At 38.9% G+C, this 26,145-nt stretch overlaps 1 protein-coding gene across 2 annotated transcripts in view; it reads right to left on the reverse strand.

Moving 5' to 3' along the window:
• cntn5 (contactin 5) overlaps positions 1-26,145 on the reverse strand; it is a 184,086-nt gene that overhangs the window by 61,517 nt on the left and 96,424 nt on the right. For both annotated transcript variants that reach the window (XM_087795066.1, XM_087795065.1), the window contains exons 6-8: positions 22,581-22,676; positions 16,551-16,754; positions 8,504-8,606 (exon numbers count right to left, since the gene is read on the reverse strand). In XM_087795066.1, the coding sequence (XP_087651192.1) occupies positions 8,504-8,606; positions 16,551-16,754; positions 22,581-22,676 (403 nt within the window). The remainder of the gene's footprint in view (positions 1-8,503; positions 8,607-16,550; positions 16,755-22,580; positions 22,677-26,145) is intronic.

Below are 26,145 nucleotides of genomic sequence, written 5' to 3' on the forward strand. Positions count from 1 at the left end.
TAGTGATACATCATTGTGTTTATTTGTGTGAACGTATTCATCATAGTGTTTATTTTTGTTTGTAGTGATTTATCATTGTGTTAATTTTAACGTGAACCGATTGACCATTGTGTTTATTTTTGTGTGTAGTGATTCACCATTGTATTTTGTGTGTAGTGATTCGTGATTGTGTTTATTTTTGTGTAAATCAAATTTGTGCTTTTGTTCAGTATTATGTTTAGAGATTTGTCATTGTGTTTATTTTTTCATGAATTATTTTCTTGTCATTTTACATGTTAAATTTCTTGTAGCAGTTTTCACTGTTGTGTTTATTTATGTGTGTAGTTTTTAATTGTGTGTGAACCTATTCATCATAGTGTTTATGCATGAATTTATTTCTTGTTGTCTTTCGTTTTTGTGACATCATTTGTCCTGTTCAATTTTGTCTCGCATGTTTTGCTTGTGTGTTTATTTTGTTTGAATTTATTTGTCGTTGTGTTTATTTTGTGTGAATTGATTTGTTGTTGTGTTTATTTTGTGTGAATTGATTTGTCGTTGTGTGAATTGATTTGTCGTTGTGTTTAATTTGTGTGAATTGATTTGTCGTTGTGTTTATTTTGTGTGAATTGATTTGTCGTTGTGTGAATTGATTTGACGTTGTGTTTATTTTGTGTGAATTGATTTGCCGTTGTGTTTTTTTTGTGTGAGTTGATTTGTAGTTGTGTTTATTTTGTGTGAATTAATTTGTCGTTGTGTTTATTTTGTGTGAATTGATTTGCCGTTGTGTTTAATTTGTGTGAATTGATTTGTCGTTGTGTTTATTTTGTGTGAATTGATTTGTCGTTGTGTTTATTTTGAATGAATTGATTTTCTGTTGTGTTTATTTTGTGTGAATTGATTTGTCGTTGTGTTTATTTTGTGTGAATTGATTTGTCGTTGTGTTTATTTTGTGTGAATTGATTCGTTGTTGTGTGAATTGATTTGTTGTTGTGTTTATTTTGTGTGAATTGATTTGTTGTTGTGTTTATTTTGTGTGAATTGATTCGTTGTTGTGTAAATTGATTTGTCGTTGTGTTTATTTTTTGTGTGAATTGATTTGCTGTTGTGTTTATTATGTGTGAATTGATTTGCTGTTGTGTTTATTATGTGTGAATTGATTTATTGTTGTATTTCATTTTTGTCGCATCATATTTGTGATTTTTTGGGAAGTAATTTCTTCATTGTGTTTATTCATCACTTCTTATTTGATTGTGCGTCAGTGTGAAGTCAGTTGTGTTTTTCTTCTCATCACAGCCGAGGTTCTAAAGACACACAAACTTTCCGTCCGTGATCACAAACAGTGGATAAAAACCACACAACATCAAAGCTCTGATGTGACAACGTTCAACGACTTCATCTGTGAATCCGATCCACTCGTGGATCCGGAGCCGACGCTCAGGGACGCCACCGAGCCGCCGGATGATTGACGGGTGGAGTGGAGGATGACGGTGTCACATTTCCATCGCTCCGCAGCTGTCAATCACAGGAGACGCTGCTCATCGTCCAGCAAATCCTGCTGTCGCTGCATCGTCGCTCGGATGTGGGCCACGAGTGACGCAACAAAACACACCGCAAGTAAGAACCTGATTCACACAAGACTCGTGACGATGCTACACACTTGAACAACACAAATATCAACACACAGTGTTTGTCTACATATGTGTGCTTTTTACTTGATATTTAGTGTGTTTCCATGTGTGTTATGTAGCTTGATGCTAACAAAAAATGTGTTGAGTTGTTTGTTTGTTGTTGTCTTGTTTTGAAGTTGTAGTGTTGTCACGTAGTCAAGATTGTGTTATAGTGTGTCTTATTGTGTCAAAATAAATCGCTAATGTTTCACCCTTTTAACTTTTATCTATGTTTCTGGTTGTTGCATGTTTTCATCATGTCATCTTCATAGTGTGTTTAATTCTGTGTAGTGATTTGTCATTGTGTTTATTTTTGTGTGAATTAATTTGCAGTTGTGTTTAATTTTGTGTAGTGATTTGTCATTGTGTTTATTTCGTGTCAATTAATTCATAGTGTGTTCAGCTTTCTGTGTAAAGATTTTTCATTTTGTTTATTTTTGTGCAAATTAATTTGCAGTTGTGTTTAATTGTCTGTCGGAATGATTTCTCATTGTGTTCAATTTTGTGTCAATTAATTTGTAGTTGTGCTCAGTTTTATGTGTAGTGATTTGTCATTGTGTTTATTTTGTGTCAATTAATTTGTAGTGTGTTCAATTGTCTGTGTAAAGATTCGTCATAGTGTTTATTTTTGTGTGAATCAATTTATAGTGTGTTCAATTGTCTGTGTAAAGATTCGTCATTGTGTTCATTTTTGTGTGAATTAATTTGGCAGTTGTGTTTAATTGTCTGTGTAGTGATTTGTCATTGTGTTTATTTTCTTGTGAATGAATTTGTAGTGTGTTCAATTGTCTGTGTAAAGAGATGTCATTGTGTTCATTTTTGAGTGAAATATTTTTGCAGTTGTGTTTTTTTTGTGTGTAGTGATTTGCCATTGTGTTCATTTTTGTGTGAATTAATTTATATTGTGTTGAATTGTCTGTGTAGGGATTTGTAATTGTGTTCATTTTTGTGTGAATTATTTTCTAGTTGTGTTCAGTTTTATGTGAAGTGATTAGTTATTGTTTATTTAGTGTGAATTAATTTGTTGTTTGTTGTGTTTAATTTTTGTGGCATAATAACTTTGCAATGGGATTTTTTACATTGCTTTATTTGATTGTGTTTTGGGTGAATTTTCATTCCGTTTGGTTTTGTGTGCGTTTAGTTCTGTGGAAAAGTTGTTGTGTTTAGTCTTTGAACAGGGATTGTCATCACTTCAGAGCAGAGGAACGAAGAACACAAAGATCCAAACAAAAGTTTTCTGACAAATATCGAAGGAGTTTAAAGTTGTGTTTTCGTTAGCGTGTAGCTTCATGCTAGCTCGTGAAGAGTGAACTTTTTTGAGCGTCTTCTGAGAGTTGTGACGCGGATAATAAACATTTTAAAAGTTTCTGCATCAGCGGAAGATTAAATTCTGTCACGAGCGGCTAAATGAGATTCAAAACACGACTTTAATAACCATTTTCAATTCACTTGGCGGCAACAACGCGACACGACCTGACAAACAGACGGACACGCGAACGTTTGGGAAATGAAGAAGCGAGAGAAACGAAGCCGCCGCTGACGTTCGCTGCGATAGAAAAAACTTGACGCTTTCTTATTGTTACCCTTCCATTGTGCGACGATCTAATTACAGAATGTAAAGTCAACGATTGTGTTTCCCGATACAACGTGTTATTGATGTCAAAAGTCGTCGCACAGTGAATGTAAAACCTCCGGTCGGGGAAATGACGCCTCGCTCTCCTGCTGCTCTTTAATAAAACATTGAGTGTAAGTGACGACAATGTTCTACACAACATGTGGAAACACAAACTTGCAAGAAGCAACACGGTCAGAGTGTGGAGACTAAACCAGCCTCCAGGGGGAGCACTACGCATTCTTCTCTAAAAACCGAAAAATATAATTACTATAATTACTGCTACTACTACTACTACTACTTCTATTACTATAATTACTATGTTAATACCAATAAAACTAAAACTATAAATACTACTACTTCTACTAAAGCTTCTACTATTACTACTTCATTTTTACCAATAACTTTACTTACACTACAACTACTACTACTGATACTACTACCACTTTTACTACTACGACTGCTTACCAATGAAACTTCTATTGCTGCTATAACTACTGCTACTTCTTCAAAACTCATCCTCTTACTACCGCTTCTACTAATATTACTACCTTAGCTATGGTACTATGCTACAACAGACAACACAACAACTACTACTACCTTAATTACAATATGCCTAAAAACTACCACTATAACTACTACAACTAGTACCTTAGTACTAATAGGTACAACTACTACATCTTCTACGATAAGTACTTCTACTGCTACTACTACCTTAATACCAATAATAATACTGCTCCTTCTAATGTTCTACTACTACTACTACTACTACTGTTATTACTGATTCTACTAATATTATTACCTTAAAACCAATATATCCACAACTACTGGTAATGGTACAGCAGATAACACTACAACCTACTAGTCCTACTTCCTTAGTACTAATACAACTTCTACTACTGCTAAACGGATTACTAATACTACCTTAATACTTATAAATCTACTACTCCTTCTACTACTATAAATACTACCAGAGCTTCTACTAATACTACATTAAATCTAATTACTTAAATATATAAATATATATACTTCTACTATCACTACAACCACTAGTAATGGTACTTGTATCTTAATACCAATACAACTACTAGATAGATACTTTATTCATCTCCTTAGAGAAATTCACGGTAGTACTACTGTTGCTAATACTACTACTAATACTACTACCTTAATACCAATAAAACTACTACTCCTATAACTACTACGGCTTCTACTTATAGTTCTACCTTATTACTGTTACCAATTATTCTACTACTACTGGTACTACTATGCATGGTACAACAAATAATACTACAACTACTACTACTACCTTAATACCAATAAGCTTACTACTACTCCTATTAAAACCATGGTTGCTACTATTACTCTTAGTACCTTAATACCAATAGTACTACAACTACTACTCCTTCTAATACTGCAAAGGCAACAACTAGAATAAATATTACTTCTACTCTTACTTTTACTTCGACTTCTGCTGCTTCTGTTAATAATATTTTTATCAGATGTTTGACCCGAACAATAACAAAACTACAACCTAAAGCGAAGAAACTGACGACGCATGCAGCCGTGGAGCCTCAGGCCGACCGGAACTTTTTCTCAGAGTTTGAAACGAAGAGTAAATACGTTTTTTTATCAGATGTCAGAGAGAAGAATCAGAACCTCTGCCGGAAACTGTCAGATACAAAAAAAAAAACCGCTCAGCTCAGCTCGGCTTCGAGCGAGGCAGCCTGGTCGGGTTCTGGAGTGGACGGATCTAAAAGGCTTTGGATGGTTGGATACACTCGGGGGGTCAGAAGCTCCACGTGTGCCCACTATGACCGGCTGACCTGTGAAAGCTACCAGACGCCGCGGTGGAGAGCGAGCTCGTGGGCGGACGAGCGACCTGCGGCACCTCGACCAGCGGATCAGAGCGACGCAGCATTAGCTAACAAGTCCACAGCTTTTAGCAACACAAGTGTTTGACACACAGGTGTGAGTCTCACACACTTCTACTTAGGGTGTGTGGAAAACGATGCTTTCATTTTTACATCCGGACATTTAACGACACACCAGCGTATGTGTGAGTGCATTCGTGTGCGCTTGATAGGGGGATACATACATTTTCAATATGTGTGTGTCAGTGTGTATAAGTGGTTTGTTTTTTTAATGTGTGTCGTCATTTTGTCCCTATTTTTGTTTTGGAGCAATATTTTTTTCTGAGAATCTATGTGTGCATGTGAGTGTGTGTAGCTTTGTTATATGTGTATTTAAAGAGAGATTTTCAAATGTGTGTATCAATATATGATGTGTGAGTAATATGTAACAAGTATGTAACTTTTTCCAATGTGTGTTTAAATATATTTTTAATTGTGTGTTTTTGGCTTGTCTTAACACTACAACCTACTAGTCCTACTACCTTAGTACTAATGAAACTTCTACTACTGCTAAACGGATTACTAATACTACCTTAATACTAATAAATATACTACTCCTTCTACTACTATAAATACTACTAGAGCTTCTACTAATACTACATTAAATCTTATTACTTATACTGTATATATATATACTTGTACTATCACTACAACCACTAGTAATGGTACTTGTATCTTAATACCAATACAACTACTAGTACTACTGTTGCTAATACTGTGTTGTTATCAGTATTATCTTGATCTTTAAAGTATATACTTTTTTGAGTATTGTTTTGATTGTTTAAGCGCTTTGTGACCCTGGTCTGGAAAAGCGCTATATAAATAAATATTACTTACTTACTTACTTACTAATAACACTACCTTAATACCAATAAAACTACTACTCCTATGATTACTATGGCTTCTACTTATAATACTACCTTAATACTACCCTAATAATTACCAATTATTCTACTACTACTGGTACTACTATGCATGGTACAACAGATAATACTAAAACTACTACTACTACGTTAATACCAATAAGCTTACTACTACTCCTATTAAAACCTTGCTACTATTACTCCTAGTACCTTAATACCAATAGTACTACAACCACTACTCCTTCTACTTCTGATAAAGCAACAATCTATCTTTTTTGTGCAATTTCACAAAACAGTCTCTCACAGAGGAAAAATAATTCTGTGTATGTCGTCAAGATATACTTGGCAAATAAAGCTGTTGGTGATTCTTTTTGTTGTTTGTTCATGATCCTGGGGCTTCATGGGGCTTCATGAAGCTTCAGTCAGAGCTCGTGAATGACGGCAGAGGCTCCAGTGTCAGTTATATTCTCCTTCAAACTGTGCACCATTTAACTCATGGTGACCCACCGTGGTTCACGTGAACGCCTCCTGAGAAAGTAGGTCAGCGGTTCAACTCCCCAGCTCTCTGGGAAGAAGGAAGCTTTTCAGCGACTAACGTGGCAGAACAACGATTCATCAATGAGCACATTGGAAGGTGCCAGTCCTCATAGAGACGTACAATGTGTAGGTGAGTGTGTGTGTGTGTGTGAGTGTGTGCGAGTGTGTGCGAGTGTGTGTGTGTGTGTGTGTTTGACAGCAAAGTGACGGCTCTTGCTCCAGCAAACCATGAACCAGTAATGAGACAATGAAAGAGACATCAATGACTTCTGCATGTGTGGTAGATGTGTTTGTGTAAGTGTGTGTGTGTGTGTGTGTGTGTATGTGGGTGTGTGTGTAGAGAGAGAGACTGTTGCATTTCTATGTTAGAAATGTCTTGATTCAGATGAAAGAAAAAAAAATCTTGGAGATAAATTGAAAAAAAAAACAAAGTACAGTTAGTTAAACATAGGTTAAAATAAGTGTGGACAGTTACAGTTACAGTTAAGGTTGTGTTCAAGGGTCATATTGGACGCGGGGAGGAACCTGTCGTTGTGACGGAAGGTTCTGGTACAAAGTGTGATGTTTGTCTGTGAAACTATGAGGATCAACCACAGCAAAGACACACACACACACAGGACATACACACATATAATCAAACCTCAGTGGACGTGTGGGTCCGTGTTTAGAAGTGTGTTATGATGTGGTAGTGATTCATTGTGTGCGAGTGTAGCCCATCGTTTAATGTGCGTTTCCCTGCAGGCATGTGTGTACTTCGGTGTGTGTTTAATAATCAGGATCAAAAAGCAAACAAACAATAAAACAGTCAAACAAACTTGCGCCAAACACACAGCAACACAAATTCCTTTTTGCGTATAGAAACACACATCTCAACACTCACTCCTTAGTGCATGGCCATTCAAATTCCTTAGGGGCCACCTTATGTTCTGTTAATGTTGTTAGGGGCCACCAAACCAAAATAAAGAAAGGATGAAGGAAAAGATCCTTGATAAAAAACTAAAATAACCAAGTAACAAGAAAAAAAAGGTCTAAATTTACATTTAAAATTGTTTTAAATGTACTAAATTCAACCACATTTAATTTTAAAATAAGTATAAATCAATCGTTTTGTGAATCAAAAATGTTTTTTCTACATTTTGTCAAATGATTTTGAGGAAAGAGTTACATTAAACAATTTCCCGAAGGAGACCTCCTGAGGGATCAAAAGAAGTTTTACCTTACCTTACCTTACCTTACATGTAGAGTTGAAATAGTTTTTATTATTATTGTATTAATGGTAGGGCCACACTTTTGCCCTCCTCTGACTTAGTGTGTGTTATGATACCAGCTGTGTGTGATTGAGGACAAGTGGTTGAAGTGGATTAAAGACCCTCCGGCCGTTTTGGTCCGAGCCTGATTTTTTGGGTCAGAACAACAACATTTACCTCAAAGTGTTCTCAAGCTCAACCAACTCGCCCAGCGTCGCCGCTCGAATCTATGTTTAGCAGCCGCTAAGTGCTGCGGACTCTCGGCGGAATATTTTCCCTCCTGGCAGGCAAACTATTACAATTTTTTTCATTTTTTATAGAAATAACCTTGGATCTCGCGACGTTCCCCTGAAAGCTCGGAGGAAAACGCAGATACATTAGGGCTCTCAATTATGTGCAAGCATGGATCCCCGGGGCTGAATTCCCTCTGATGCCCCCCCCACCCCCCCCACAACCTCTGCCTCCTCACAACATGCCGTCTACTAGCACCGTCGCTGGCGTACGCTCACTTAACATCCGGCCCGGAGACAAGATTCGCCTGCTTCCCATTCAGGTAATGGAATAATAGACGGAAGAACAAAGCACAGGGGGGTAATCTCAGGGCCTCTGCGCAGAGGTTGTTCCGAATGATGAATATGGTCTTATAACAAAAAAGCCATAATAGCCGAGCGTGTTGTTTACTTACTTTCCCAGAGCGAAGCACTCCAGGCGCACAGTGAGTCCTTTAGCCACCAGGACGGATGTCTGGAAGTGCACCTCGATCTTCGGCTCGTACTCGCCCATGATGCCTGGAAAATGAAGGGTTGAAATGAACATGAAATGTACAGAAGACTGGTTTTAATTTCACTTTTTTATCTCCTTAGCTTCGTTTCATCTGCATCACTTTATAATAACAGTTTATTCGTTTCTGTTTATAGTTGGAAAAAACTAATTAAAAAACATGAATCAAACTGACATGAATTTTATTTCGTAACTATTATATGGGTATTAATATGTACAAACAAAATATGTGTGTGCGCTTGTGTGTTTGTGTTATTGTTTTTGCAGATGTTTTACAATGTTAGTTTGTGAAGACATTTTTTTTATTTTCTGTGTATGCGTGCGCTTGTTTTTTTGTGTTGTTTGTCCTGTTAAATACACACGTTCTGTTTTGTATTAATTCACAATTTGTGTGTGATTAAAGATGTGCGCATTTTTCCAACATGAATGTGTTAAAACAAACTCAATTTAGATTAGATTAGATAGACTTTAAATATTGCAATATTTGAATCCCCATTCACTGACATTTATATTCAATTTATAAACATGTTTTACTTCATTTTAGCTTTAAAAACGTATAACATTTTTATCGAAGCCCTTCTTCGTTTTATACCTCAATAAACATTGAGTAAAATAAACGATTCATTTGTTTTAATGTCAATTAACACGCAAATATTCACATGTTTGTTTATTCTTCTGTGACAATTAAACTTCTGTCCACAGTCGGTATGTCCTTCTCAGCTAAACGAACAACGTAATCCAGCGAGTTTCCGCCGATGACTGAGGACTAGAGGATACAGTCGACTCCAGCAGCTTTAAAAGCTGTTGTTTTGACATATGTTGGTTTCAAAACAAATGAAATACGTTACGACTTCAGCAAGTGTCTGTAAATCCTGCAAAACCATCAATAATAAATATATATTCTTGTTCTTACAGTATCAAAATATATATCTTATCTTTGCGCCTGTATCGTTTCAAGATTGTAGCCAATACACAGTGAGTGTATCTCTCTGCATCTCACTCCCTCTGAGTGAACTCATCTCTGCAGCTGCAGATTTTTACCATCATTATAATTATTATAAGAATAAAAAAACATTTTTAATTAAAAGGAGCCTTTTGCAGCACTTAATGGGAAAGAGAGAATATCCATAACATTATGACCAGTGAAACTTCACACTGTTCTGTGAAGGAACTTAAATAGCAAAAGTTTTTCTGCGGAATTTATTCACCAAAAAGAAGATGAAACTAACCACAATAAACACTCGGAAACCTTTCTCTCTTAAAGTACAGGGAAGGTGAAGCTCGAAACAATCACCACTCGTGGGAAGTGTACGTCTGAAGAGCTCCTCCTCCTGAAGTCCTCACCCGTGGGCAAGTCTCCGTCGACTGAATGTTTATTCACATTTGCTTCAATTCATAGCAGCCTTCATTTAGACAGTAATTACTGTTATCAGTCAGTCAAGACTACGAGTGAATGAAGATGAAGAACACTCAGATTTACACCCACTCTGTGGTGGAGTTCAATTGAGCCGTTGTTCTCCATTATTACTTATTATTACTGCTCAAACTGCGACCCGTAACACACACTGGTACTTCACTGAACTACTCTTCACTGGTCATAATGTTACGGACGGCCAGGCAAACACTTTGTGTTCACGCCCTTGATCCTGCTTTAGCGAAGAAAACACACATTGTCCTTCATAGCTGGTGTTTATACAGCAACACACAAACAGTCCTAACTCAGTAAACATCGTCCACGTGACTCGTTTATCGGAGGAAAACTTGTCTCCAGTGGAGACAGAGTCACGCGCCGTTGAAAACGCCGTAATTAAAAACAACAATTGGAGGGTTTGTGTTGCTCCGACCGAGCATGTCGCAGCATACTAAACAAGTTCTTTCTAAGAACGCTCCGAGACACGCCGGGACGCTGCAGTTTCAAGCTGAGCCGGGAGAGGACGAACATATGGAGGACGAGTTTTAGCTCGGACATGATCTATCGCTTCATCCAGAGGAGGGTGTTAAGTAGCCGCACATCGTCCATCACGGTCACACCAACCGGGCCCTGCACTGCTGTGAGCACGAGCTAAAGTTGTAGATTTGTGGTCCGATGTACATTAGCGCGCGGTAAACGAGCGCTAGCACATGGTGAGATAAAGTGATTCAACACATAACAACACTTTGTAGTTTGAAAACATTTGTTAGAGTTATAGTTTGTGATAGTTGCGGCTGTGGATTTAGCAACTGTATTAGCGTTGTCTTCATCGTAGTCTTATGCAGTCAAGATTGTCTGCAGAAGATTGTAAGTGATGGTTCTGAAGTGTATTGTTTTACGTTTTGTTGATTCTGTTGTATTCGTGGTTGTAGTGGAAGCATTTTTTATTTTGGTAGCAAGTTTTTCCTGATGTTACCAGAAATGTTAGCAGCTATAGTTTTGTCATCGGTTGACATTGCTTATACGAAGTTGGAAGCTCAGGTTTTGTCCTGTAGACTGAAAAACCTATTGACCAGTAGACCAACCTATCAAACAAAATACCTTTAGACCAAGAAACCCAAAGACTAGGACATCCGTATTCCAAGACTTCCATAGACCAAGACACGGGTACACCAAACACCCATAGACCATCAAACTTGTAGACCAAGACACCCGTAGACCAAGACACCCAAAGCCAAAACATACAACCAAGAAACCTGCAAACCAAGACTCCTAAAGACTAGTAATTCAAAGATTTTTGTAGACCAAGGCACACGTAAACCAAGATTTACACTTGTACACAAAAATATCCATAGACCAATATACCTGTATGCCAAGACACTCATATATTAGGACACAAATGCATTAAGACACCCATAGACAAATAAGCTTTTAGACCAAGACACCCATAGAGCAAGACACTCATAAATCATGACTACAATTGACTAAGACACTTGTGGACCAAGACACTTGCATGCAGGGCAAAAACAGAACAGAAGAAATGAACCAAGACATTCATACACAATGACCCTCCTACACCAAAAGATCCATATACAAGGACACCTGTCGCCCAAGACTAGGAAACCCATAGGCCAAGACAAATGCCTAGGCCAATATACTTTTAGACCAAGATACCTATAGACCAAGACACTGATAAATCATGACTCCAACCGACTAAGACTCTTCTGAAACAAGACAAATGTTAACGAAGACATGCATAAAGAAAGACCTTCATAGTCCATGACACTTGTAAACCAAGATACTTGTGTATTACGATACCAATACACTAAGACACCCATAGAAAAAGGAACTTTTAGACTAAGACACCCATAGACCAAGACACTCATAGACCAATATACCTGTAGACTATAAAAACCTACAGACCAAGACACTCATAAACCATGACCCCAGGACTAGGACACTTGTAGACCAAGACACTTGCATGCTAGCAACCCCTAAACAAAGACACACGCAAGACAAGACACCTGAAAACCAAAACACACATAGAACAAGACACTTGTGCGCCACAGCCAAACCATAACCAACATAAGAATTGTTGGAATAAAAAGACTTGGTAATTCCAAACTTCAGGTTCGCCATCACTTCTGTTGAAACAAGCCAAATAATCATTTGTGTTTCCATGTCGTCCCAGATCACCATGACTTAGTGATGTGACATAAACAGCGTAAAAACACATTTGTCATTTAGCGCCGGTGCTACTTTTAGCACTGCAGGGGCAACAATCTGACACCTCCGGAACATACGATCCATCATCCCAAATTACACGCGTAATGATGGAGAGGACACATTTGTCTGCTGCACATCTAGAGTCGAATAAAATCGACGGATGTAAACATTGATGTGCGCGGACGCCAGGGCCGTCGCTATGACGACGGCATGAGAAGATGACGGCCCGCAGTCAACGCGGCGATTCCATTGATGTTGCTGTCACATCGGAGGCAAACGTCTTGTGACAGCGGCGCTGGCTCGGCTCGTCGTCGATACGAACGTCGGCGGTCCCGGGAGACGGATTTGGAATCAATCAGGATGGGGAAATGTGCCTCGGCGACACAATCATCCCGAAATGTTCTGATCCGATGGAGGCCGAGCGGCTGTGCGACACCGATATCACACATCACACGTGGTCACTCGGAGATCCATTTGGGTTGCGATGCAGCTGCGCTTAGAGCCGTCCATCGCGTCCAGTCAGGGGTCACGACCTTTGTCATCAGCTGAATACTTCCTTTCTTGTGTTTTTGCTCTCTTGACGTCGCCATGGTTGAGTTTTGAACAATATTATTGACGTAATCATGAAGAAATAAAGTTTGGTTGGGGTAAAGAGGTCCGCATTCATGACGCTTTCATCTCCTGGGTCTGTCCCGAGTCCTCCTCACGGTGGAACTCAAGAGTTCAAATGATGCTTCATGAATCATGCTTCATGAATCATGTTGTTTAGAGGTCAGTAGGTGGCGCCATCAGTTTAAAAATGATGTTTCATTAGAACAGTTGTTCAAAACAAAGGAAAATAGTGCAGAGACCGCCATCTAGTGGACTCTGAGAACAATGACACTGCTTCATGAATCACTAATCTGAAACTAATTGTGATGACTCGGCGTCCAGACATCAAGGCCTCTGTCGTCCAATCACTTAAGCCGATACACAGCGAGGTTTGTCTGATGGTGTGGATCCAGCAAACCAGTTCTGGGTCGTTGAAGGACTAAACCTGCTGCTGTGCATTATCAGATCTGTGGGTAAAGCCAAGTCGCTCTTTGGCAACAGGAAGTACAACTGCAGATCTGCTCATGAGCTGAACACGATCCAGCAGAACTTGTTCCACAGACTGCTGCCAATGCTTAAGTTGGATCAACTCGGAGCTAAAAATAGGACTATGATGAAATATCTCATAATCCTCATCATCCAGAACTTTTCTTCAGGAGGTGGCGCTGATGCATGACTTTTTTTTTCACTCTATAATTTTAATGTTCTTTTTTTAAACCGCATTCCTTTATTTAATGATTAATTTATTTTATTTTTATTTTTATTTTCATTCCTATCAAATCTTTGGATTATTTTACTTCTTATATTATTCTTCCTACATAATTACATTACAATAATACATTTTAAGAGTTATTTTTAACAGAGTTTGTCCATCTCCCTTTCTTTTTTTTCTTCAAATACCTAAAACAAATCATTCATATTTTGTTTAGTCACAAAAATCTTCTCATACTCACATGAAATGTTGGTTGTGACTATTAATGTGTTACATTTTATTTCCTTAAAGACTCTCTGAAAAGATATAATTAATATTATTATTAGGTTCTTCGGGGGTCATATCATTTGAAGGTCTTCTTTCCTTCAGAGTAATTTCTATGATTTGTTTGTTTTGAAATAGTTTTATTTTGTATGATAAGTTAACCTTTACACGGATGGATATATTCAAATTTTTTAACACTTGTTCCAAAGTTCAGTATTTTAATCAAATAATTGTATTCTCTTTCTGTCAGTGGACATTTTATTCTTTAATTCCCTCATTTCAAAAACAATATACATCCACGTTTCTTCTGAATTCACTTTTAGAATGGGTTGCAGAACATGAGACTTGCAGCATGAAGATAAAAAAAAGGCTTCAGATTATCGTTCTTTTGCCGCAGCCGTCACTTGCTCAACAGACTCGTATCACTTGAACTCTGAAGTCAGTTTCCATGTCCTCTCTGTGGCAGCATTCTGGATCAGATCTCCCGTGGCTTCAGTGTGAAGCCCTGACGACAGTGACGGACATGTCCGTGTGTGTTCGGCGGAGAAGGAGGTGGAGAAGGAGGTGCACTCGTGAGATACGTTTACGAGGAGCTCACAGCGGGGAACATTGTTTCAGTTAATTTTATGCTGGAAAAATGATTTCCCCGTCGACTAGTTTTCACCACAGCACGATCTTCATATCCTCACATCGAGCACAGAGAGCAGAGAGAACTTCTCAGATGAGACGCGGCGTTTGAAACGACAGAGACGAACGTTTGCCGAAGCTGATGAGCTTTTGAAGGGAAACAAAGACGCCTCATTAGTGGGAGTTTTTCACGTCAGGTGTCAAACCTGTGAGGGTTAAATCAAGCTCCGTCTAATCCGGCTACGAAGCCGACATTATCCAGTGTAGATCAAGAGGCTGCTTTTGATTAGAGTTTTTAAAGGTGGGGTAGATGTGCTTAAAACATTGTGAGCAAGATGAATTCTATTCAGACTTTTCTATCAAATCAAATCTTTTTAAAGTGATGGTTCACCCAAACTTCACTCATTTTCTACTCACCCTCATGTCGACTAAGGGTTGGGATTATTTTCATAGTCATTCGATCCTTTTTAGAGTTATAGACAAAAATGTTTGTTTATTTTAGTGTAGCAACTGGAGCTCAGTTGTCTTCATCTTCACCCTAAAAGACACTTAAAAACATCTAAATACCTCCATGTTGCTCGTCTGTAACATCCATCTCATATTGAAGCCGCGACAAGAGGTTCTGAAAACTTATACGAGTCAATGTTCTGGGCTCAATTTTTAGCGGAGGACCCCAGTGTTAATCTTGCGCACTGACACTTGCAATGTGATTAAATCGGGATAAACTTGTCGCTGGAGCTGAAAAACTGGGAGCTTCTGCAACAAACAAACTTAAAATATAGGCTTTTTTTTCAAAAATATTCCTTTATCGAGTCTTCAATACAAGATGGACGTTACAGATGAGCAGTATGGAGGTATTTGGATGTTTTTAAGTGTCTTTTTTGGACGAAGATGAAGACGAACGTAACTGAGCTCCAGTCGCTACATTAAAATGAACAAACATTTTTGTCTCCAACTATAAAAAGTAACGGATTACTGTAAAAAAAATATTCACAAACCTTAGTCGACATGAGAGTGAGAAGAAAATTAGTGAAGTTTGAATTTAGGGTGAACCATCACTTTAAGCGATCGCCTCACAGCAAGAAGGTCGGAGGTTCGCTTCCAGGTCGGGAGGCACGTTGTGACCTCTCTGTGTGGAGTTTGTATGTTCTCCCCGTGTTGCGGGGTTTTACTCCGGGCACTCCGGTTTCCTCCCACAGTCCATAAACCGAGGTCTATTGGAAATTTGAGGAAATTGTCCATAGGTATGAGTGTGTGTGTGTGAGTGGCTGTGTGTCTTTGTGTGTCCTGTGACAGACTGGCATCCTGTCCAGGGTGTCCCCTGTCTCTCGCCCAACAAAACTAGGATAGTGATGTAATGATGGAGATGGAGATGGAGATAATGACGATGATGATGATGTGTACTACAAAAAATTTGGTCAAACTTTCACAAGTAAAGTGAAAGAGTCTGACACAATGATATGCAGCGCTCCATGAGCCAATCAGCACCCAGGATACACAACTCTTAGCCAATAGCATGCCAGGTTGTAAGTACATGTCGCAATATGAACAAAGTTTCTTCGATAATTGATCACTAAATTGTTTCTTTTTTGTGATTCATCGTTAAATTAAGATGAATTAAAAATCTCCTATTCTAATTCAACATGCCAAAATTGAATCTTGAATCTCCCAAAAACAGTAAAAAAAAAAAACATTTGTGGGAATTCAATGAAAGCTGTAGAAAAGGAGTCAACTTTTCCAATATTTTTTTCTCGCACTGGTGAATTTAGGATTTTAATTTGTAGACATTTAATAAGCTTTAGCATTATAAACAAAGTTCCTTTTTTTCATTACTGTTTCAGAAACAGTTAAAAACTACCCAAGGCTGTTTCAAATTCATCCTATAATGTCAGACAGCAGGTGTTGGACTCGTCTGATGAAGAGTCGACTGTAAACATGTAGAAAACTCAGCAGGAAGTGCAGGATATGCGACAAAACATAAACTTTTTAGTCCCAGCGATAAAGATGACATTGATTTGTCGCTGGTATATAAAGCGTCTCGTGTGGCCCTGTCGTTCACTCGCGGGCCTCCGCGTTAAATCAGCCTCGACACGTGACGACGGAGATCATTGGGCTTCTCACCGTCGGTCTTCAGCGTGAGCGGCGTGGGTGGGCTCAGCACGCGGGCGTTGGTCGCCGTGTTCTTGACCAGGCAGATGTAGCTGCCCACGTCGGACGGCTGCGCCTTGGAGATGTAGAGGTTCCCCGTCTCCTGGGAGATGAAGCGCCGACTGTCCTCCGCCACGAACGAGGGGAACTCGTTGAAGACCCAGCTGTAGACGATCTCTGGAGGACAGAGAAGTCATCGGGCGATTAAAGTCGAACAACATGAACCTTCTCACTTTGTCTTTTAACCCTTTTTGGATGTTTTTTCTATCCGGACAGTTCAAACTTTGCCGAACGATAACTGGGGTCATCATGGTGGATCCATCTAAGGTAAAGTAAGGTATGGTAAAACTTTATTGATCCCTCAGGAGGTCGTTGTTTTTTACCAATAGCCAGCAATTTTTCATAAAAAATAATACATAAAAAATAAAATAAGAAGAAGAACATAAAGAGGAAGAACAAGATGACACAATCTAAGTCTAAAGATAAAGACAAAGAACATAGGTCAAAGAAAAACAACAAAGACAAAGGATACAAAGACTAACATAGAACAAAACATCCAGATACTCTCACTCCACTCCTGCCCCCGAACTCAGAATTGTACAATTTAATAGCCCGAGGGATGAATGAGTCCCTGAGTCTATTAGTGTTGCATCTGGGTAGGAGCATTCGTGCACTCATTCTGCTTCTCTGCTCACTGATGACAGTGTTCAGAGGATGACTGTCATCATCCATGATGGACAGTAGTTTGTCCAGTGATCTCCTCTCAGCAACTGTCACCAGTGAGTCCAGCTTCATTCCAACCACAGAACCAGCCTTTCTGATCAACCTGTCGAACCTGTTGACACTCCTCTTGGACACATTTCCACCCCAACACACCACAGCATAGAACAGGACACTGGCCACCACAGACTGGTGGAACATGCAGAGGAGCTTCTTGTAGATGTTAAATGATCGAAGCCTCCTCAGAAAGTACTGTCTACTCTGAACTTTCTTATATACATGGTCTGTGTTGCAGGACCAGTCCAGTTTACTGTCCATCCACACACCGAGGTACTTATAGTTGTCCACTATCTCCACCTCGTCGAGATCTAAACACAGACCAGACCAATGTTAAATTAAAATGTTTAATTATAACTTTTGTGTCGGTCTTTGTGTTTAGAACCTCATTTACTGACCTGACCAATCAACTGACAAGAGGAAAATAAAAGTAATTGAGTCAGAAATTGGAGTCGCCCTTGTGTCCTTTGGATGTTGAATAACAGAAGAACTTACTCAGTATTATCTTGATCTTTAAAGTATGTACTTTTTTGAGTATTGTTTTGTTTGTTTAATTGTTTGTGACCCTGGTCTCGAAAAGCACTATATAAATAAATATTACTTAATTACTTACTTACATTGACACAAATGTGGGAATAATAAAGGTCTATAAAAAAAAAAAAAAAAATGATAATATAATATACTAAATATTCGTTAAGGTTCAATTCAGGAGTGTTTTTAAGTAGTGATGGTTTGTTGAAGCTTCATGAAGCAGTGTCATTATTTTTCAGAGTCCACTAGATGGCGGTCCCTGCACTATTTTCCTTTGTTTTAAACGAAGATTTTTAAACTGATGGCGCCACCTACTGACCTCTAAACAACAAGCTTCATGAAGCTTCATCAGATCACCACTATTGTTTAGTTATTATGTTATATAAACTCATACAACTAGTTAAAAAAAAATCAACATTTTTGTTGAGTAACTGCAGATATTAAAAAATCTTACAAGACAAAAATCTTGTCCCAGCACTTTATTTTACAATTCCGCAGCTGTAAAATCAAATTAAATCCAGGGCACCTGGACATAACTGCATTAACACCGTCACACTTCGGGCTTCAAATAAAACCCTTTCAACTTTTAATTCCTCCGCTATAAAGGAAAAATAATCGACCTTTCACTGAAACCAAAATCATCTCAACAGCATTGTTGTCGTGCAGTTGGTAGCGGTTCAGACCTCGGCGTGAATTTACGCTCCGACGAGGCGCCGGCCAAGTCTGCAGGTTTCATTTCACAGTCGGAGGGAAAATAAGCTGCTACCTGGACGTCTAGGCCGCGAGATTAGTAAACATGAGTCAACATGAACGAACCGACAGCGACTCATTATCGTGTCATGAAGAGACTCCTGGTGAAGCGCTCTCCGTGACAAGCTGGGCCGGGTTTAACAAACATCGCGCCGGCGACTTGAACCCTCCCGTCTGAACTTGTTTATCAGCCTCCTAAGAGCGTAAACACTTGTTTATATTTGCACACGCACATTATGATAGCATGTAAGGAGACACAATAGAGCTGCCAGGACAATGAGAGAGACTGGACACCTTGTAAACACAGGACAAAAACTTCCAACGAGACGATTTCATTTCACGTAATAATATGTATTTCAACAGAATGGTAACAAGGTGGTCCGACCTTCAAGTGGCAATGTCAGCGCTGACACTCCCCCCCCCCCCCCCCCCGGTGGTTCCACTCCCTTCACCACCTGTTCTGGTTTCAAAATAAAAGTTTGCCTCAAAATATGAAACTTTTACTTACGACTGACTTCACCCGAGACTTCCACTAGTGTGTTGATGAAAGTGTGTATTAAATAGATGTTGAACCTCTATTGTATCATCAGTATGTGTTTGTACAAAATACTATATTACTTGAAATACTTACATTAGGAAATGATCTTAAGCCCCGCCCACTGAAAATACTTTTTTAGATGAAATCTTGTTTACCATAACCACACCCACTCTGCTGTGATTGGTTATCAAGGTTTGTCACTGTGCATCATCAATTCCTGAAGTCTCCACCTCCAAGGGACTCGTTGTATAAACAAAGTGGGGGCCTGATTACAGCTGGCAGAAGTAGGAGCAATGTAATTATTACTGATTCTAAAAAAACAAAAAACAAAAAACAAACAAAAAAAACATTATCATAGACTCTGCTCTTGTAACCTTTCTTTTGCCGAAATTTCATACAAGGGAGAACTTGCTCAGTACCATCATGGCACCGGTACTGGGATAAAGTGTAGTGAAATATACTCTTGACAGTGATTGACAGCCCTTTCACTCTTCGGGAACATGTCTGGCATTGTTGAAGCACCTGTTTTGCAACAGTATTAGATCCAACATAAACATGAAAGAAAATTAACATAAATATAATAATAATAATTATAATAATGATAAATATGTGTTGAAGATTTTAAGTTGGATCTATGTCGGGGATTTTCTCCTGGACAATTGGAATGAGAACCGAGACAAGTGTTAGAATAACAAACAGAGTCAGAATCCAGTTTTTACCGCCAGCAATGAGTGGAGCTGCTTCTCCTGGCTTGTTCCAAACCACTGATGTTCTCAGCTTCGTGCTGCCTTTATATTCGAAAGCTCAGAACATGACTCACTTGAATACAAACAGTTTGTTCATTTGTTGCTGGACGCAGCCAGCAAAAAACTGTTCTTGAGAAACAAAACTCTAACTGGGATCATTCCTTCCAGCTCATCGTGAGCCGCAGCAAGCATGACTACACGTTTATCGTAATAAGACTATAACAGCAACATCAATTCTTTAACAATCTATAAAGCAACTGCAGTTCAATAACTGATTATTTTTCGTCCACCACACATGTCAATTCATAGCTGCTGCGATTTTTATTCAGGCAGGTATAAAGTGTTTATGCTGGATGTGAGAACCCAAGAAAGTGCCTGAGAGTTGGACGAGGTTTGATGCCGTGCTGGACAAATGACACATTCCAAGGTTAGATTATATTTTCTTATTCAAAGTGTAGAAATGTACTGACTCCAGGAGCTCTTGAGGTTTGCTGCATAACTATACATTAAAAAAAAAAAAGCCATCGTAGGATATAATCGTGGTATCTACACAAAAAACAGGTTAAAGCTAAATAACGCTGTGGGACCTTCTTGCTAAATTGTCGCTCGCTTCCTCAACTCCACGGAAACATCATGAAAACCCAGTGAGTTGATGTTGTCGGCCATTCACGATAAACACGGTCGCGCTGAAGCAGAAACTCAGAGAAAACAAGATTCCATCGAGAACACGGCTTCCTCTCAACAATCCACTTAGTCGATCAATGCCAAGAATTTCCACACAAAAGCTCAGACGCCGTTAGCCGCTCTCGTCAGCGACAACTATCGACATGGCCCTTCTTGCTCTTCTATCTTATTCGAGATGTCGGAGAGAAACCTCGACGAGGAAAGCGATTCCGTTCCGTCCGAGCCGCATTCGACGAACATAAAATATTCAGGATTAAAAGTCGACTTTTTAAAAAGTCGGGCAGCGATTTCCGCGGGTGCTCCGGCGCTGATGCCCGCAGAAATGCGGAGGATGATTCATAGAAGGTTGGAGTCCCCGGGTCGGGGCTGTCGGGGAGCGATGCCGCCGTCGCCGCGCGTGCAGGATAATTGACTGTGTAGCATTTTCTTCTCATTTCTAATGACCCAGCAAATTTGATCCTCCGGAATATGTGTTCAGGCTCTTATCGCCTCTGGTTGGAGCGCCACGGATGGATGAGTCGACGGAGGAATGGAAGGGGGGAAAAAAAAAAGCAAGAGCATGAAGGAAGTAATGTCGTAAATACATCAAAACAAAGAGCTACTTTTAATGATCCGCGTCAGCGTTATTATTTCCAAGGCTGTTGATGCTGGCAAAAGAAATATTACTGGAAACTCGACTGTTTTTTACCTTCTTTACTGTTTCTCTCCGACATGTCATTACATGCATACTAATCTTTTCAACTATTATTGGGATCTTGTATGACAACAGAGAGTCTTTAAATCAGTGAAGTTAATGTGTTATTTTTTAAGAAGTGGTAAACAATCAGAATCAGAAAAGAAAATCCATTATAAGTGTGTTTTCTCTGTTGTTGTTGAAATACAATTTCAAAAGAAAAATTAAATACAATGAAAGAAGTGTCTCGCAAACTGAAGTAAGACGAAGTGAAAAGTATTCTTTAATATAAAGGTATATTCATATTTTTTAAACATTTTTCATTTGACTCAACTGCTTAGATCATGAATATTGTTCAATTACATTTTATTAAATTGTATATAATCTGGTCTAAGTTGTTTCAATGTAATGTAATGTAATATATTCAATTTAATTTCAATTTATTGTATGTCATTTATTCATTATTTATATGGCCACTTTGGTTATGTTGCTTTTTTTGTTGTTATATATCATTCATCTCATTTTATTTATTTTATTATTTTTTTAAATTTTTTATTTTAAACCATCACACCACCACAAAAAGATAACGCGTTGTATTTTCGACATTGGTGTGTTCTAATTCTAATTCTTATTCTATAATAAATAAACTGTTATGAGCAGCTAGCAATGTTTTATTAGACATCAGATGGATCTATTTAATATTACTGGGTGTTCATGACCCGGACAGCAGGCTGGCTAAAAACAAAAATCAAACATCGCACCTTTAATGTTGCATTCTATATATCCTTATCTTAAAATATTTAGTATTTAACAGCAAAAAGGGAGTGGATTTACTTAAGCAGTTTATCTGTATAAATACGTTTGTGATCTGGACTCTTGCTTGGGGGCTTAACCACAGATTGAGGTTGAGTCACTAAGGAAAACAGATTTCAGTTTCCAGATTAATCTTTTTAATTTAAAATTGTTATATTATAGAAAAAAGCCTCAAGAACGACATAGATCAGAACATTGATCAATGTGTTTATTTCACCCTCAACATTTTCTTGAGTTAGCTTGTGCTGCATTTAAACCATTCATTTATTTTATTAAACCGTGTGTATTTAAAGACAGTCCACATGAAACCAGTGGGTCAGTGAGTCACAAATACAGTTTAAGTTTCTATTTCAACTTGCATAAATCATTTTCAGGTAACTGATGTTCTTTTTTTCAGAACATCAAAGTTGTGTGTCCATCTTGCTAAAATGCTAACTGAAGCCTGCAGAAGTCTCTTTGAAGGTGACGGAAAGGGTGGAAATTTGACTCACCTGGGGAGTGTGGCGGAGGTGAGCACATGAGAACGACACCTTGTCCCTCCCGCACTGACACGGCTCCTCGGGGCTTCACACTGAAGGGACCCAGATCTGTTAAAAATTAAAATCGGTCAATAACGGCAACATCACTTTAAAAGAAAAATCACATCCAAGATTTTTTGGTGCGTATGTCCCAAATGTCCTACAATTCCTGTCCTCTGCTGGTGATTTGAAATTATATTTATTTATTTTTCCCAGAAAACTCACACAAACAATTTCAGCGACTGAGTCTATGATGATAAATAACTTATAATAATAATAATAAAAATCCTAAAATTATTTTTAAAAGGAAATCAACGTGCACTGTATACATACATTTATAAATACATACATAAAAATACTGAAACTTTTTATTGAATATTTTTTGTACTGTATCTTTTTATATATATATTTTTAAGACGATGCCTTTATACTGGTAGAAAAAAGGAATAAATAAATAAACATAACGTAGGGCGACAACTTGTGATGGTCTGATGAAGCTTCATGATGCAGTGTCATTATTTTCAGAGTCCACTAGATGGCGGTCTCTGCACTATTTTCCTTTGTTTTGAACAACTGTTCTACTGAAACATCATTTTTAAACTGATGGCGCCACCTACTGACCTCTAAACAACAAGAAACTGCTTCATGAAGCTTCATCAGATCATCACTAGCGAAAACACATAACTCTGCCAAGGAGCTCATTTAGGGTCATAGAAAAACATGGTAAAAATATTCAATAAAACAGCTTCCATTCTATCACAACAATGTCAAAACACAGTGAACTTATATAGCTGTAAAATAACAGACAATTTAGAATGCGAGGCTCCAATCACGAGTGTCAATATCACAAAGGTCACGACAATGGAGAAAATCGAGAGGCAATGACCCGAAAAATCGGCCTATAATGAATATTAATGTGATCTCATCACGTCGTCCAGAAGAAAGGACAGTGGATGGCAGTCTGTGCCAATGTTTGCTAAATGAGATGTGCTGATGAAACCGACAGCAAGGCTCCTCAAGTTCAATGCAAATTCAATCAATCTGATAATTTTGTATTTTTGCGGAGCGGCTGTTCCGGTGCTCACATCAAAGCGCCGCCGTAATGCCATTACCACTGTACGACCTGAGCCAGAATGGCGTCTGCAGAGAGCCCACAGTCTTTGGGGAGAAAGATCAGAGGCGGACCTCGTCTGTCGGCCGCCTTCAAAGTCACCGTGGAAAACAGCCGAGGTTCACTTTCAAAAACAAAGAAGGAGGAAGCATATGCAGAGGCGAGGTGCTTGAGATAACCTTCCCCCGAGCTCGTCATCGCAGGAAATTGTGTTTTCGCAGCAGACGGCAGGAAGTGACATGTCAGGAGGTGGAAAACATAATTGAAGTGACTCTCCTCTTACACACACGTATAGCTCATGAGAATATCACGTCCATGTTCCTCCGTGCCTTCCATGACAATCTACCATGAAGTCCCTCATCATGACCACGTTTTCAACTTTATTACTTTATGAAATTCTCCCCTGTCTGAAATCTCGGAGAACAAGAGGTTACGAGAGCAGAGTCCATTATGACGTAATATTAGCTTCACTCCTCCTCCGGCCAAATGTAATCACACCCCGCTTTGTTTATACGACAAGTCTCTTGGAGGTGGAAACTTCCTGGATTGCGGTGACAGCAGAGTGGGTGTGGTTATGGTAAACAAGATTCAATCTCCAGAAAAGAGTTTAGTACAAACAAACACCTACTGATGAGTACAATAGAGGTTTTAAGATCTACTTAACTTAAATCAACACATTAGTTGTCCTTGAATAAGATAAGGCTCCTTGATATTAAACTACTTGTCTATGAAAATAAGATTAAATATTTTTTCGTGCCTGCCCTACAATTAAACATACCAACCCATAACTAAATAAATTTGATTTCGATATTTGTTTTTTTTAACTGTATTATATGCTGAAGGATTTTCACTATTTATAGACACTTAGCTAACTTAGCTTGTGGCTAAGAGTAAGAGTCCACTAGATGGCGGTCTCTGCACTATTTTCTCGACCAGGAGGATGATCGACATAAATACTGTAACATTTGACGCTTATTACGGCCACTTTTCAGGAAACTTTATACACAAAAAGTATATTCTTCGAAAGGCAATTCAAGTGAAAGGAACTTGTGTATAAGTGTATTTGCTAGTTACTGGTGAGTAGTGATGTGTTGATGAAGCTTCATGAAGCAGTGTCGTTATTGTCAGAGTCCACTAGATGGTGGTCTCTGCACTGTTTTCCTTTGTTTTGAACAACTGTTCTAATGAAACATCATTTGTAAACTGATGGCGCCACCTACTGACCTCTAAACAACATGACACTGCTTCATGAAGCTTCATCAGACCATCACAAGGAAACAGTGATGCAATGTTGTGAAATTTACCACATTCTGATGTTGTGTATGTACAATGATGTAAAAAATAAATACAGTAATTATATAAATGTATTCTATAAATGGAGTGAATCTTGTCTGTCATGTTAGTGAACATTAATCAATCTATAGACACGTGGGCATAACGTAAAGATGATGGATTTAAGTCCGATGCACACATTAAACATTTTTTAAGACGAGCCTTCATGGTGTGAATAGCCTTGGATTTTGTTAAAAGAACCATGTAGTCTCAGAACCTTTGACCGGTCATATTTGCCCGCTGGGTTCATTCCTGACTCACAGCAACAAACAGACGAACTCTAGAGGTTTGGAACCGCCGTTTCAAAAAAAGCCTGGGGATCGGGAACAGAAGCCAATAACCGCATGTGAAAGGCTCAGAGAGAGAGAGAAAGAGAGGCGGCCATCTTCAAACTGGGCTTCCACACCATTTAGAGACCCTCAGGCGGGGTGTCAATTGACATTCGGGGTCCAGCTGAGTTGGCAGCGAGACCCCCCCCTCTTTCTGGCAGCCAAAAGAAGAGCGTGTGACCGTTGAGAACAATGACAGACTTGGCCGGGGCCGGACAGAGTTGGGATGAACGTGGACGGGATCTGCCAGAGCTTTTGGACGGTCGGACCGAAAGAAGTTGGCGCGAGTCGGCGTGACCACCCAAATAATTGAGCAGACAGCAGGTCCCGTAGAAATAAATGTGGTTTATGTGTCCTCGGAGAATCTCGGAGTCTTGACAAAAGCTCTCCCCGTCTCCAGCTTGTTGTCGAGTTAGAAGAGCGTCTATCTTTTGGTAACTTTTTGCTGACAACTCAAGGATTTGTTTGCCTTCTTGTAAAAAATGTTTTTAGAAAGATGGTGAGTTTTTGGGTGAGTGGGTTTGAAGGTTACTGGTCTCTGTGGGAGAATAAGTGTGTTTTGCAGTCGTACCACTTTTATCAGTTCACGGAATTACAATTTTAAACGCACGTATCATGTATTCCAATTTGCCTACTGTACCTTCAAAGTAAAGTCACTTCATGGAACCCTAGAAAAACCTCGCCCGACAAGGTCACATGACTATAGAGAACGTTTCTATTCATGCACATTTGTAAGTAAGTAAGTAAGTAATTTTTATTTGCATAG

This window comes from Callionymus lyra, chromosome 7 (assembly GCF_982586985.1).
Source record: "Callionymus lyra chromosome 7, fCalLyr1.hap1.1, whole genome shotgun sequence".
Classification (NCBI taxonomy): domain Eukaryota; kingdom Metazoa; phylum Chordata; class Actinopteri; order Syngnathiformes; family Callionymidae; genus Callionymus; species Callionymus lyra.